General features: G+C 36.5%; 1 protein-coding gene and 1 pseudogene across 1 annotated transcript; one reads left to right on the forward strand and one right to left on the reverse strand.

The window, feature by feature from the left end:
• The first annotated feature begins 8,622 nt into the window (after window positions 1–8,622).
• On the forward strand, window positions 8,623–9,549 carry LOC121148839 (olfactory receptor 4K14-like). The gene has a single exon (XM_040969173.1). The coding sequence runs from the start codon at window positions 8,623–8,625 to the stop codon at window positions 9,547–9,549; it is 927 nt and encodes a 308-aa protein (XP_040825107.1).
• Window positions 9,550–11,225: 1,676 nt separating this feature from the next.
• On the reverse strand, window positions 11,226–12,543 carry LOC121148363 (annotated as a pseudogene).
• Window positions 12,544–15,806: the final 3,263 nt, after the last annotated feature.

Consider the following 15,806-nt stretch of genomic DNA (forward strand, 5'->3'; position numbering starts at 1 on the left):
GGAAAACACAACTGTCTGGAGACTTAATGTTTCTTTGGTTATTTGGAAGTTAGGCAATCAGCTTTCCCATGTCTTATTCCATGTTAAATGATATCTAAATATTTTAGCAAAAGTGTGCAACCATCCCATTGAAAAACACCTTGTGAATTTTCCTGCAATTTTCTCCTGTCTTTCTTAGGGAGAACATGTTTGTAACATTGACATCACCTTCAAGTTTTGCTTTTGATAAATCAATTTACCTTTTTTGAATCTTTTTTGTTTGCTTAAAATCTGCGTATTTCTATTAGAATGGCAGATCCACAGAGAGAAGAAGACACAGAAAGATCTTCCATGCGCTGGCTCACTACTCACGTGACTGTAAAGGCTAGAGCTGCTCTAATCCGAAGCCAGGATCCAGGAGCTCTTCCAGGTTTCCCACGAAGGCACAAGATCCCAAGGCTTTGGGCCATCCTCTACTGTTTTCCCAGGCCACAGGCAGGGAGCTAGAAGGGAAGTGGAACAGCTGGGACATGAACCAGCATCCATATGGGATTCCTGTGCGTGCAAGGTGAGGATTTAGCACTAAGCCAACACACTGGTTCCTGTATTTTATCCTCTTAACCTAATGTTACCCAAACATTAATGGAAATAGGCAAGGGGGAAAATGAAATATGATTAAATAAAAATGATAAATTATACAGATAATAGCTACAGAGATGGCCGTTAGCTTTGATCTAACTGAATAAGAGGAAAAAAAATAATATAAAACCTAATACTTTTGATGCAATTATTTCAGCCTCAAGGTCTATACTTGCTCTGTAAGTTAATACTATTCTGTGGATTTAAATTCCTGAAATTTATTATTTTTGAGGTCAGGTATTGAAGACTACATGATTAAGTATGATACTAGAATATCTATGTCATTAGATAAAAAGAAAACCACAGCGAATCATTGTATTTTAACAAGTCATCAGTGGATACTTGTATCCAAACATGCATGTCATTTATTTGTCTATGTTCACTAAAGTACTTGCATTTGGAATGTTAGAGAAGCTTCAAGGCACCATCCACAACATAATGACAAAGAGAAGGAAGTATTACCTTTCCTGAGTTCATCAGTATACATTTCTATCCATGCTTCAAGCGAGACATCATATTTTGCTGATTGTGGTGTGAGCATTTGACGTAGAAGTTAATACTTGGGGTACCTACAGCCCATACTGGAGTGCTGAATTCAAGCGTCAGACCTACTATCCCATTCAGCTTCCTGATAATGCACAACCTGGGAGGCAGCAGGAAGGCTCACATGCTTTTGTACCAAGACTTAATTTATGATTCTGACCTAATCATGGTCAAGCCCCTCTGTTGCAAGCATTTGGAGCATTTGGAGCACGTGAAAGTTATCTTTCTGTCCCCGTCTCTCAGACTTTCAAATAATTAAATATAGAGATGTTTTCAAATTTAAAATTTGTAAGTATTAAAAGAAATATTTTGAAAAAGCAATTCTAGCATTAGTATTCATACAGTATTCTTCAATCTAATGGATCTCTAAACTGTTCTTATTAAATTAATTGGTGATGCTGTATAACTCTAATATTAAAAAAAAAATCCAGGCTTAAGATCATAAATAAAGTTTTCAAAGACTCATAGAGAAAGCTCCTTTTTAGTGGTTATTCCTCAAATCCCAGTGTGTAAGTCAAACCTAGGAGGCAAAACTGGGATCACACATGAGTGGAAGAAAGCCAACACTGGGTCATTGTGGCTGCTTTCAAGGTCAATATTTTCAGGAAGCAGGATCAATGCTGGGCAGCCGATCTTGGGCACTCTGATACAGCACAGAGGCACCTGAGCTGCTGAGGGCAAGAGTCTGTCTCCACATCATATGCATTTTTCTTCTTCTAGAATTAAGTCTACTAAGCATATTGCAATTTAGTTGTAATAATCAACATTAAAATTCTAATACAAAAATATGGCAAATGTGTGATTTTTATATATGTAAATGTGGAATCAAAAATCACAAAAATTAGCAGGATGAACAACGCTATTGCAGCACTTGACTTCCAATTCTTTACCTTCTGTTATATGTCTTACCTAAAATGCTTTTATGAGATTCAAAAATATGAATTAAATTTTCTCAGGGTAACATACCTGTATTTTTTTCTTTGTTTAAAGCTTGGAGTTCACCTTGATTTCCAAGTCTACTCATCTATTCAATGATCTTGATGAATATAACAGAAAATTAACTCCTAACAATTACGGTAAAAGAATACTGCAAACCCGGATAAAATAACAAATAAAATAACTGCAGAAAGTGGCATACATTTCAGTCTAATGAGATTATGTAGTGCAGATTTATGAGTGTGCAGTTGAAGTGCATAGATGCATACCTGCTTGTTTATAGTATTTTAGGCTAGCAATCAACTGTTTGCCTGTCCTTTGATTGTGAAGTAACTCATTCTCATGTGTACACAAATTCAACCATTATGTCTTATTCTTTGTTCATTTCAGGTAAACTTTCCTACTCAGAATACTAAGCATCTCTATATGAACTTCTTCAATAGTTCAGCTTGAGTATTAAGTGCTATTTGTGTAGCTTTTTCGAATTTTCTGACTAAATGGTGTAAAAGGGAAAAACATGGATTGTATTGTCTTATAATTAAAAATGTTAAGTCAAAATCTAAATAATCCATAAGATCACAAAGCAAGAAGACAGCAAACAAACCTCATAGATATATATCCAATTACAATCCACTTATTAGTGTATTTTAAGTATCAAAACACACAAAGACAATAAATAAAAGGAGAAAAACAAAAAATGTCAAAGCACGACCACTACTCTCTTCTAGACTTACTGTAACACTAGATAATTAGTATAAGTCACACTGGAAAAAGAGCAGATACATAAGTCAATAGCATGGAACAGAGACAATATATAAATAGAAGTACAGTCAGACACTGGTTTCTGACAAAGGGCCAAATATAGCATAACAGTTGAACCTCTTCATCGAAAGACACTGAAAAAAATAAATATCCACAAGCAAAAAAAGTAATATACTCCCAGACTTAAAATCCATCATAAGAACTCAAAGAAATTACAAACACAAATCTAAAACTCCTAGAAATGTTAGAAATGTATGTAAGCTTTGAGCTTGGTAGTAACTTTTTTAGGTAAGACACCAAACACACAATACACGAAACAAAGATCTATATGGTGAACTTCAGCAAAATTTTAATAATCCAGCTACAAAAGATGATACTGAGATCATGAGAAGACAGTGACAGGAAGGAAGAAAAGGCACACACACACACAGAGTAACTATAAGAAATGTTATCCTAAGTATTCCGCAGGGAACCCCTCAACTTCAAAATAAGAAAGCAACCTTACTAGAAAACAGACATTATTAGATATTGCACCAAAAGAAGTATATAGTTGGAAAATAAGTGCATGAAAATAATACTACATCCTTTGGCACTGCAGAAATGAAAATCAAAACAGCAATGAGGTCCCATTATGAACAAATGAAAGCAGCAAAAATCTAGCTTATTGACAACATTAAATGCTGGTGAGGAGACAGAGCAAGAAGAAACTTCACTACTGGTGAGAGTCCCAAATGATGTCATCTTGAAGGACATTTTAGTGGCTTCTTGAAAAAAAACAATACCACTCAGTTTAGGGTTCAGCTGTTGTGCTGCTTGGTGTTATTCAAAAAGAATCAACAGTCTATGCCTGGTCAATAATCTGAAAACAGATGTTTCTAACAACTACAACAGATTTATATGTGTTCGCCAAAACTCAGGATGACACAAATGCCTTTCAGTAGATGAGTGGGTATGCATGAACACACAGTGGAATACTATCCAGCAATAAAAAGAAAACCATTACTGATGTACATGATATGCTAAATATCAATTTAAGTAGGTGAAAAAGCCAGACCATCCCAACCAAGAATGTAAGAGTACACACCACTATGCATATTTTATATAAATTCTAAAATGTAGAAATTGGCAGTAGTAGCCCAATACAAATTAGTTATTGGGGAAGGAGAATGTGTTTGCAGCATTTGCTCACTGTCTTGCTGGTGATGGCCTTTCCATGGTTCTACATGTGTGTATGCTTTAGATATGAGCAGTTAATGATATGTCAAATGTTTCATAATAAAAGTGTCTTAAAATCTCAGTAATCACCATAAATAAATTGTAGACTAACATCTAAGTCTTCCTTTTGAAGGTTTATTTATTTTTCTTAGAAAGGACAACTTTAAGAAAGAAGGCAAGACAATGATATTTCATCCACTGGTTCATTCCCCAAGAGGTCCTAATGGCCGGAGCTGAGCCAATCCAAAGCTAGGAGTCAGCAACTTTTTCCAGACTTTCCATACAGGTTCAGGGTTCCAAGTTCTGGCTGATCCTTAACTGCTTTCCCAGGCCACAAGCATGGAGCTGGATGGGAAGTAGTGCAGCTGAGACACAAACCAGCACCCATATGGGATCAGAGGGTGTGTAAGGTGAGGATTAGCCAATCGAGTCATTGTACCAGGCCCAAGGTCCTGCTTTTAAATAGAAAAAAATAGATTAACAAATTTATGTCACCGTTTAACACTAGATGTTAAGTCATCGCAGATAATATTTTTGAAAATCAGTTAACAAATATCATTCATCTATTTAGATAGCCTTAAAATACACTAGTCTTTAGAATTATAGAGCAGATTTTAACAAATGTTCCTATTTCATACCAGAATATGATTTGGCTCACAGCTGAAATTAGAAATCTGAAATGAAGGACTGGCACATTGACTCAATCAGCTAAGCCTCTTCTACAGTGTTGATATCCCATGCAGACAATAGTGCATGGCTCAGCTGCTCCAATCCTCTTCCAGCTCCTTGCTTGTGGCCTGAGAAAGCATCAGAAGATGGCCCAAACCTTGGGACCCAGAACCCATGTGGGAAACTCCAAGGAACTCCTGGTCCCTGGCTTCAGATCGGCTCATCTCCGGTAATTGTGGCCATTTGGGGAGTGAACCAGCCGCTGGACATTCTTTCTCTCTGTCTCTCCTTATTTCTGTTAAAAAAAAAAAATCTGCCTTTCCAAAAAACGTAAGTGAACTTTTTTACAAAAATCAGGGCTAAGATTGCAAGAGGTCAAGTTTCAGTTTAATATCCCAGACAGCATCTTTACATCACTTACAGTGATCATGTTTTTAAACTACAATAATTCTAGCTGGACTGATTTATTGAGGTTTCTCTTGTCTCTGCATTCGATATTCCAGTGCATTGCCAATTGATATCACTCTTCACAAAGTCTCCAGGAGATATTCTAAGTAAAAATATCCCATTATTCTTGTTTTTCCCAGAACATAGAGTATGCACATTTCGCCCAGGGGACCTCTTCAAGTGTTCAATATATGTATGGCTGAGGGAAAGTGCTTCCACAGTTCCTGTCTGCACTCCACAGTCAAGTGGTCTCAAGTACGCATCGGAAGGCAAGAAAAGAGCATCTGGTCTTCAGGAAGCACGGTTTGAATACATCAGTTCATTACTTTGTGACTGATTTCAAGATAATTTTTAAACATTTAAAGTTATTATTACAAAAAAAAAAAAGAATTCACGGGGAGATGCTGTACCTAAAAGGGAAAACATTTTGCTGTCATGTTTTATTTTTTCTCAATTTATAAATAATAACTGCATATAATGTAGGGTACAACTCAATGTTACAATAAATGGGAGGGACCTCAGAAAGTCCACAGAAATGTTTACTACTAAATAATATGCATAAATTTCAGCAATTTTTCATGAATTCTATTTTTCTATGAGCTTTTCAGAGTTTCCTCTTATTTGCTATTTGAAATGTCTGTCTTGTATAATATCTTACTGTGAGTGAGGCATTTCAATTTTCACTCTTAGTCATGTTAAAGTACTTCATACTATGTATTTACAGAGTCACCTTGCTGTGCCTTAGAGTAAAGAGCTTTAATTCCTCCTGCCTGAGACTGGATTCTTGGACCCACATCCTCTCATTCCTTCTCCACCCTCTGTTTGTGTGTGTTTGGCCTTTTAGAGTACATGTAGAAGTGAGACCATGTAATATCTGTCTTTTTGTAACTTGTGATCATAGGCGGCATCATTATATTATTATTCCTTGTGCTACATCTCCTAAAACGGAAATTCCACATATCTCATTTCCCTAACTTTTCAACTCCATTGATCCCAGAATGACTATTCAAGTTTGTAACAATTTTGAGTTAAAAGTAAGCAATTCAAAGATGCATAAATGAGATGCCCCATTGCCTCTTGTGGTTCTTTTTAAAATTCTATAACCTCTCCTGGCAAGAGCAAAAGTAAGAGTAAAGGGAAAAAATATTGATTTCTTGGAAAACAAGAGATTGGACATGTCCTCAATATGGAGGATACATGTGTTTGATATTTGAAATTTTATCCTACATCTCCTTTTTTTGCAGAAAATATGCTTTACCTAATTTCTTAAGGAAAACTATTCCTGTTTATAATCTATACCTCTGAATTCTAGCATAAAGCAGGAAGAAAATCATGTCCATTATGTAGTAACTGTTTCCATGCCCGACTGTCCTTGGTATTGCTTTAGAGATTTCAAAACATAATTTACTAGATTTAAAGCGAAATAACAAGAAGAGAGATACTTATTAAAAGAGAAATGAAAACAGGAAATTATCTTTCCAATGTCCAGCTTAAGAATAATGCTCATTTTACAAAACCGTCAATATAAGGGGATGTAAATGAGTGATGATAACTAAGCTTTTTTAATTACATTGCATTATGTGACACAGTGTTATGGGCACTGGGATTCCCCCAACCCCTCCCTGAACCCTCTCCCCATGGTGGATTTCTCCACCTTGCTGCGATAACTAAGCTTTTCTAAAATGTACTTATTTATTTGACAGACAGGACCCAGCAAGTGAGGGAGAGACAGACATGGAGAGAGAAAGAGAAAGTGAGCATGCTGTATCTGGTGAATAGTTTCAAAAATGCCCACAAAAGCTGAAGTTGGGTCAGTCTGTAGTTAGGACTCAGGGGCCAGGGACTCCTGAAACCCAAGTACATAGCTCACGATCTGTTACCTCACCCATGGATTACCAGGAAACTGCATCAAGCTTTGTCTCATTCTATCACATATATATTATATCCTTCTGCCTAATTTCTTTCTGAATTATATATCATATTTTTCTTTTTCATTTTGTTTGTTTACATTATTATTATCATTTTATGATACAATCTCATAGGCCCTGGGATTTCCCTTATCCCCTCCCCAGTTCCCTCCCCCCACCCACTGAGTTCCCCTGTATCATTACTAAAGTATAGTTCTTCATACACAGTCATATGTCGATTATTGTGGGCATGGACAGTGACAAAGTCCAGCATCCTATTATCAAGGTATAGTGAACAATTTCTTTGGGTGTCCATCTTTAGTCTGGAAATAGAGATGCATAGTGCATTGTATCCTCATCTGGATATGATAGTCTCCATGACACAGTTACACATGACATCCTCTTAAATGAAAAGCCACAATACAAAATCAACCATAGGAAGAAAAATAGAAATTTACAACACCATGGAGTTAAATAACATGTTACTAGATAAGAAAGTCTCCATTACACAGTTACTATACAGCCCCTTAAACGAAAAACCACTTGCATTTCCTAACATATTGGTTACTCAATACCATGTCAATTAACTCCATGATGTTATAAATTGTTAGTGATGTGTGTTGTAGCTTTACATTGGAGGGGATGATATTTTCCAGCTCTACTTTCAGACCGGGGAAGATCTCCCAATGAAACTGTTGAATTTATCTCGACAATAGGACCTGGACTCTATGCATGGTACACACCCGCAATGAAAGAACTATGACTGGATATGGACTGTAATGTGGAGGAATCTAACATGGGGGGAAGGCTTGGGGAGGGGTTGGGGGAAATCCAGAGCCTATGAAACTGTCATAAAATGAAATTTTAAAAATCAGCAACAGGAAGAAAAAAGAAATTAACAACACCATGAAGTTAAATAACATGCTGGTGAATGATTAATGTGTCACTGAAGAAATGTAGAAGAAAATCAAGAATTTTCTTGAAGAAAATGATGCTACTGTGTGATCTATTATCTCAATATTTAGAATGATAAACTAAGCATTTAATTTTTTTATTTTATTACAGTAAAAATTCAACTGAACCTTGCAGAAATCTTTATACATGGTTAAGAAAAACAGCAATATTGTATCAGGGCATTTGTAGGGGAATTCAATATCACCTTACTGTCATCTTCCTACATATATTTTTGTAATTTAATGTAATGTTGGTGGTACTTCACCACATTTTTACTGGATTCAGAACTGAAGCTAATTTCCTGACAAAATTTTGGGTTTTTTTCAGCCTTTAACCTGCTTTCCTCACTCCTTTTTCCTAAAGTCTCAGTCACTTTATTAACATTCCCGCCTTAAGTTCTATTTCTAGAAAAATTAGTCTTAAGCAATTAACATCTCTTTGGAGCATAATACTATATGTTGGTATTCCATGTTTCTCTTCCCATTTATTTTTCTCTCTCTCTCTCTTAGATGCAGCTTTCAGTGCAAAACTCTAAATCTTTATTTCTAGGTTATTTTAAAGAACACACTAAATGGATTTAAGAAATCAGTCTACAGTGTCAGAATTCGTGCTTCTGGGACTTTGCCAGTCATGGAACACTCAAGTTTTACTCTTTGTGATATTTTTGATGCTTTATCTGCTCATCGTGTCTGGAAATGTTTTCATCGTCATCTTAATCATCACTGACTCACATCTCCATTCCCCCATGTACTTCCTGCTGGCCAATCTGTCCTTCGTCGACATGTGGCTTTCCTCGGTCACCACTCCTAAGATGATCACAGACTTCCTCAGGGAGGAAAAGACCATTTCCTTTGGAGGCTGCATGTGCCAGGTCCTGTTTGTGCATTTTGTTGGAGGAGGCGAGATGGTGCTTCTTGTAGTAATGGCCTACGACCGCTACGTGGCCATCTGTAAACCACTCCATTACACTACCATTATGAGCCTGCAAAAGTGCACTGGGTTGGTAGTGATTTCCTGGACCATTGGCTTTGTGCATGCCTTGAGCCAAATGGCTGTAATTGTGCAGCTGCCTTTCTGTGGCCCAAAGGAAATAGACAGCTTCTTCTGCGATATACCACTGGTGCTCAAGCTGGCTTGCATGGATTCCTCTAACTTGGAGATTTTAATGAATGGTGACAGTGGAGTTCTGGCTATGACCTGCTTTATTCTATTGCTGATATCCTACACATATATTCTTCTCACTGTCTACAAAAGCTCTAAAACTGGTGCATCCAAGGCCCTCTCTACCTGCACCGCTCACATCACAGTAGTGATGCTCTTCTTTGGACCCTGTATCTTTATCTATGTATGGCCACTCAGTATCACCTGGGTGGACAAATTTCTTGCTGTGTTCTATTCAGTTATTACACCTCTCTTAAATCCAGGCATCTATACCTTGAGAAATAAAGATATGCAATATGCTATGAATAGATTTAGAAACTATTACATGGAATCATAGTGCATATTAATACTTAGATCCCAGCATGTGAGATTCAAATTTTCTGTATATTGTTCTTATAAAATAATTGATAATTCAGAGGGCTTGCTTTATGAGTACCTTTTTTCCTAGCTTAATATGTAGAAATAGGGTTAGTTTTAAGTCAGTGAATTTTGACATTTCCAATCAACTAGGAAAATGTGAAATGTTTCTCTAAAGTCCAAACAGTAATGACGCTTGTTTATGGACATTTCATCAAAATTATCTTCTGTGTTTTTAATAACATTAAGTGAAAACACAAATCACCATAGCCCATTCTCATTTTCAATTTAATAAAAATGTTTTTTTCCTGTGCGGAAGGGCTCTTTCCCCGGGAAACAAGATAGAAATGTGTACTCTTAATATGCACATCTTTTCCTAACCATATGTACCTTCAGGCTAAATCACCATTCGTGAGTTTAAATAACGCCTAATTTACCATTACATTATTAGGTAGCAAATTTCTGCTGACCAGGAATTTTGTCTTATGTCAACACAAACGAAGCAACAGTGTCAAGACCACTGCATTCAGTGGTCTGAATGCATATGCAATCACCCAGGAGAAGCTGATCTATCGAGTACAGAATGGTATATTGAAGATACCTGTTTGGCTCTCTTCATCCCATACACTTTGGAATAAAGATGAAGTAGCAGAAGAAATTCTTCTCACTATTATACTTAATTACATGTTCACAAATTTTTTCCTTGTCATTCTTACAATGTTAAGGTCTGTTGGCTTTGGATTGCATTTCTTCTCTTTTTAGCAAGCAAAAAAAAAATGCTATAGGAAATTAAGATAAACTGCAAGTTATTCTGGGCAGTCAATTACCTCTAAGTTACTACTTTCAACATAGATGACTCAAGATCTGAGGCCACACGTTGAGCAATGTACGTTTTTGCACCACATTTCTATGGATGCACCATGAGACTATTCCTCACTTAACAAAATTGTGCAAATAGCATTAAAGCAATAATTCAAAGTAACATCATAACCAATAGTCCATTCTGAGTAATATAAAAAAGTTAACTCGGCAAAAAGTTTAAAATGTAAATCATTATTTATACTGACAGTTTAAAATATTGTACAACACAAATTATAAATAATGAACACGGGTAACTCAATGTGGAACCTATGGATGCTTTCTTTCAAAGAAATTAATTATTTATAATAGAAACAAAAGATTGTGCATGTAAAGTATGGCAATGAGCACTCATTTTGTTATAAATCTTTCAATCTGTTCATAGAATAAATTATTTGCATTGATTATGACTATGTGGCTTTGGTACTCTGATAAACTTTAAAAGTAACGTGTGGGCAACTAAAAATAAATAACACACACAATGTGTACTAGCTGTATTGTAATGTCATAAGGAATATAACATAATTTTAAAACAAAGATTGAAATATGTCACAAATTACAAATTTTGATTATAAATATCCAAGATCACCTATAAATATTTAAGATTTCCAGGCCTTCTATATTCAAGTCATATACTTGATCCATATGATGGTGAATATAACAAACAATTTGTATGGCTGTCATCTTATTCTTGAATTTATGTGAATATAAAATCATCCATGATATTAGAGCAGCTTGAAAATTCACTGAATGACTTGCACTTTCATATATTATTTAGTTGTTCCTCAAACTCAGGACTTAATTACTCAGTCTCTTCATTGCCTTCTTCATATCTTTATTCCTCAAGGGATAGGTGGCAGGACTGAGGATAAGCATAATCATAAAGTTAAAATCATGATCATAAAATGGCAAGAAACTTATTTGCCAACATTATGGGAAATGGCCACACATAAACTGAAATGCAAGGTCCAAAGAACACCATTTACCACAGCAATGTGTGCTGAGAGGGCCTTGGACAAACCACCTGACGAATGTTTCCTTACAGTGACCAGGATGAAAATATAGGAGATCATCAGTAAGAAGAAAGTGCCGGTGGAAATGAACCCACTGTTGGCAGTTACCATGAATTCCATTCTGTTCGTGTCTGCACAGGCAAGTCTGATAAACTGAAGAAGGTCACAGTAAAAGCTATCAATCTCATTAGGACCACAAAATGGCAAATGGACAACAAAAGCCAACTGGGCCACCGAGTGAAGGAGACCAATAACCCAAGCTCCAGACAAAAGCAGAGTGCACATCCGTGGGTTCATGATGGTCAGGTAGTGGAGGGGTTTGCATATGGCCACATATCTGTCCAGGGCCATGGCTATCAGTAGCACCATCTCAGACCCACCCAGAACGTGCAGGGCAAATATCTGTGTGACACATCCCTGGAATGAAATGGTATTGTTCCCAGAGTAAAGGTTAATGTTGAAAGACATAAATCAATCAATGAGAGGTTTCCTAAAAATTTGCCAAAAGGAAGTACATGGAGGAATGTAAATGAGGCTCAAGTATCTCTGCAAACACAACCAGGAGATTCCAGTACAACTGTCATCAAGGTAGAATCCTACAGCATAGAATGTCACTGAGGCACAAAAGTGGAATAACCATAGTTGTGCTTTCACAAATGCTTAATATCTTCAAAGTGATGAATGTAATAAAATAATCCAGTAGAGAGATTAGCCGTGGTTCCGTATTGTCCACATGGAATAAATTTGTCAATACATGGTGCTGACACCGAACAAAATTGACAAAAATGAATTTGATTTTTTAACTTAGAAATGTAATAAAATGATTTTAAGTGGATAGTTAAATTTTTAAAAAATTAAATAAATAGAAAAAGAGGGGATGGGGTTGTGGTGTAGCGAGTTAAATCTTCCTCCTGCAATTCCAGAATCCCATGAGTGCTAGTTCTACTCACAGTTGCTCTACTTCCAATCCATTTCCATTCTAATTGCTTAGGAAAGGAGTTAAAGGAAGCACAGTGCTTGGGCCCCTGCCACCCATGTAGGGGAACCAAATGAAATCCCACACTCCTGATTTCAGCGAGCCCCACCTTGGCTATAACAGCCATATAGGGAGCAAACCAGTGAATATAGGATCTCTCTATATATATCTCTTTTTCTCTCTTTTTCTCTCTCCCCCATTGCTCTCTGTGTAACTCTACCTTTCAAGTAGATCTTTTGAAAATAAAAAAATAAATGGAAAACCAAAAAAGTACAAATAAATTTAGCAATTCTTTATGTGAGAAAGATCTTTCTAATCGTATACCAAAGTGCACAATTCACACAAAAGCAATCACATTTTCAGACCCCAAAATTTAATTCTTACATATTAATATCTGAAGATGAAAATCAATGTGTTAGGTAATAATAATCTCAGTTTAAGCAAAGACATGAACACTGTGCACAAAATAAGAAAAAGTCAATAAAAATGCTCATAGTTATAAGCAAAATACTAAATCTTTAAAATAGAATGATGTCAGGTGAGGGTTTTGCTTCTTAATTCTGCAAGCTGCTATCCAATTGTCCCAACAGCATTTGTTGAAGAGACCAGGCTTTTCCCTGGATTGTTATCAGTTTTCTTGTCAAACATCAGTTGGTTATTCATGTGGGGGCTCCCTCTGGTGTTTCTATTCTGTTCCATTGGTTTTCTTCTCTGTTTCTTTACCAGTACCAGACCATTTTGAAGACCACTGCCTTGTAGCATGTGTTGTGGTCTGGAATTGTAATTTCTCCTGCTTCATTTTTATTCTTCAGGATAGTTTTAGCTATTTGTGGTCTCTTGTTTTTCTGGATGAACTTTTGTATCTTCTTTTCTATTTCTGAGAAGAATGTTGTTGGGATTTTGGTTGGGATTGCATTGAATATGTATATTACTTTGCTAATACGGACATTTTGATGATGTCACACTATACAAAAATCAGCTCTTAATTGATCAGGGACCTAATCTACACCCAGAAACCATCAAACTATTAAAGGAAAACATAGGAAGCTCTCTCAAAGAAATAGAAGTGAGGAAAGACTTATTAGAAGAGATGCCAAAAACACAGGCAGTTAAAGACAAAATAAACTAATGGGACTACGGCAAACTAGAAAGCTTCTGTACAGCAAAGGAAACAATTAACAAAGTGAAGAAGAAGCCAACAGAATGGGAGAAAATCTTTGAACACTACACAAATGATAGAGGAATATCCAGGGTTCACAAAGAGTTTCAGAAAACCAGGGACAGTAAAAAAAAAAAAAAAGTTTGAAGAAATGGGCAAAGGAAATAAACTGACATATTTCAAAAGAACAGATTCAAGAGGCTAAATGACATACAAAAAGATGCTCAGATGCTCAGGCTCCTAACCATCAGGGAGATAAAAATGAAAACCACATCGAGGTTCCACCTGACTCCAGTGAGACTGATCTACATTCGGAACTCTGCTAACAACACCTGCTGGCATGCATGTGGGGAGAAGGTTTCCCTCCTTCACTGTTGGTGGGAGTGCAGGCTAGCACAACCACTATGGAAATCAGTATGGAGAGTGCTTAGAGAACTGCAAATAAACCAGCCATATGACCCAGCTATCTCACTCCTAGGAATACACCCAAAGGAAATGAAATCTGCATACGAGAAGAGGATCTGTAATCCTGTATTTACAGCAGCACAGTCTACAATAGCAAAGACATGGAAACAACTGGGGTGATACACTGTACTAGACCCTGTACTGGCAAACATGCAAGAATCAGATCTGGGATCACAACAGATGAAATTTCTATGGTGATTCCCTCTACTGAATAGCTGGACTCAGAACTCCAACCATGGAGAGATTTGCAGGTTCAGTGGTCTGACCATTGAATGCATGTGCCAGAGTTGGACCGCCTCAGTAGCTTAGATGGAGCAGTTACAGCATTTCCATTAGACATGGAGGATATTGCAAAGCTTTGGGTCTGCACAGGATACCTGGTACCACAACAGAGGATGGAAGACAGAACAAATTGATTAAGTACCCCCAACCAAGTGTTGGCAGTGAATATCTGGGCAAACAGAGACTTAGGGTAGACTATGTCAGCAAATGGACTCTGGAGAAATATCATCATGCTTGGAGTGGCAATATTGGCAGTAAATATTATGCACATGTCATGCAATATTTACCATATTTTTAGCTATTATTTTCATAGTTTCATTTAAATCTTTGTAAGTATTTGCCTTTCTGTATTGCCCTTGGTTCCCATTTAGAACACACACACACACAATACGTTTGCATGATTTTAGTTACCAGATCTTTTTCTAAATATCTTCCAGCACATACTTATTACTGATTGGTAAATCAACATGCTTTTCTGTGCTTCCTATTGAAAAATTTGATGTGTTCAGGGATAGTGCAACAGCTCAATGGCTAAATCCTCACCTTGCAAGTGCTGAGATCCCATATGAGTGCCAGTTCATGTCCAGCTGCTCCACTCCCAGCTCTGTGCTTGTGGCCTTGGAAAGCAGTAGAAGATGGCTCAAAGCCTTGACACCCTGGACTCATGCTGGAGACCTGGAAGAAGCTCCTGGCTTCAGGTTAACTCAGCTCCAACCATTAACACCACTTGGGAAGTGAACAAGCAGATGGGAGATTTTTTTCTCTATCTCTCCTACGTTTCCAATATAAATAAGTAATAACAAAAGATTTGATGTGTTCTATTTGCCAATTAGCAGTTAAACTGTTTTTTATGTTCAGATGCATTTGGTTTGTCTAATTAAATTCTGACCACCGGTTTGCGATTTTTCTAAATAACTCGGTAAGAATTGGCTTGTCCTATAATGGACTCCTTACATGGTGCTTCCACAGGAGCTTGCACACTTGAAAGTCTTTTTTATAATCCTGGAATACATGCAAAAAATATTAACTGTATGTGAAATTTTATCCCTCATCATATTTGTTGGAATCTCCTGTAATGTGGTTTCATTATTTCTTGTTTTCCGTATATTATTATCAGAAAATCAGATGTGAACTTGATTTTCTCTCTAATCTGGATATTTAAAAATTTTCTAGAAGCCTCAAAAGATTTGTTTTAAATATCTAATAATTTTATTAGAATAGATCTTGTAATTGACCCACTGAGGTCAATTTCTCAAATTTTTGCAAGTATATTTCAATTTGCTTGAATATGCAGACTTTGATTGATTTCTTCCATTTTGTTCCCAATAATAAAAGTTTAAATAATAGTTTTATTAAATTGCCTCACTTTAAAATTATTTATTTCCCTGCTTCTATGCAACTTTCACCCTCGATCCATTTTACCTCTGCTTTAATTAGGTCCAAATTTCTTGGTTCTTTTCAAAGCTTAGGCCTTATTACAACAT

The sequence above is a fragment of the Ochotona curzoniae genome, unplaced genomic scaffold (assembly GCF_017591425.1).
Source record: "Ochotona curzoniae isolate NIBS_2020 unplaced genomic scaffold, NIBS_Ocur_1.0 scaffold_4701, whole genome shotgun sequence".
NCBI lineage: Eukaryota > Metazoa > Chordata > Mammalia > Lagomorpha > Ochotonidae > Ochotona > Ochotona curzoniae.

Coding starts and splice junctions, on each gene's coding strand:
- LOC121148839 (XM_040969173.1), top strand. CDS start 8,623: ATGGATTTAAGAAATCAGTCTACAGTGTCAGAATTCGTGCTTCTGGGA.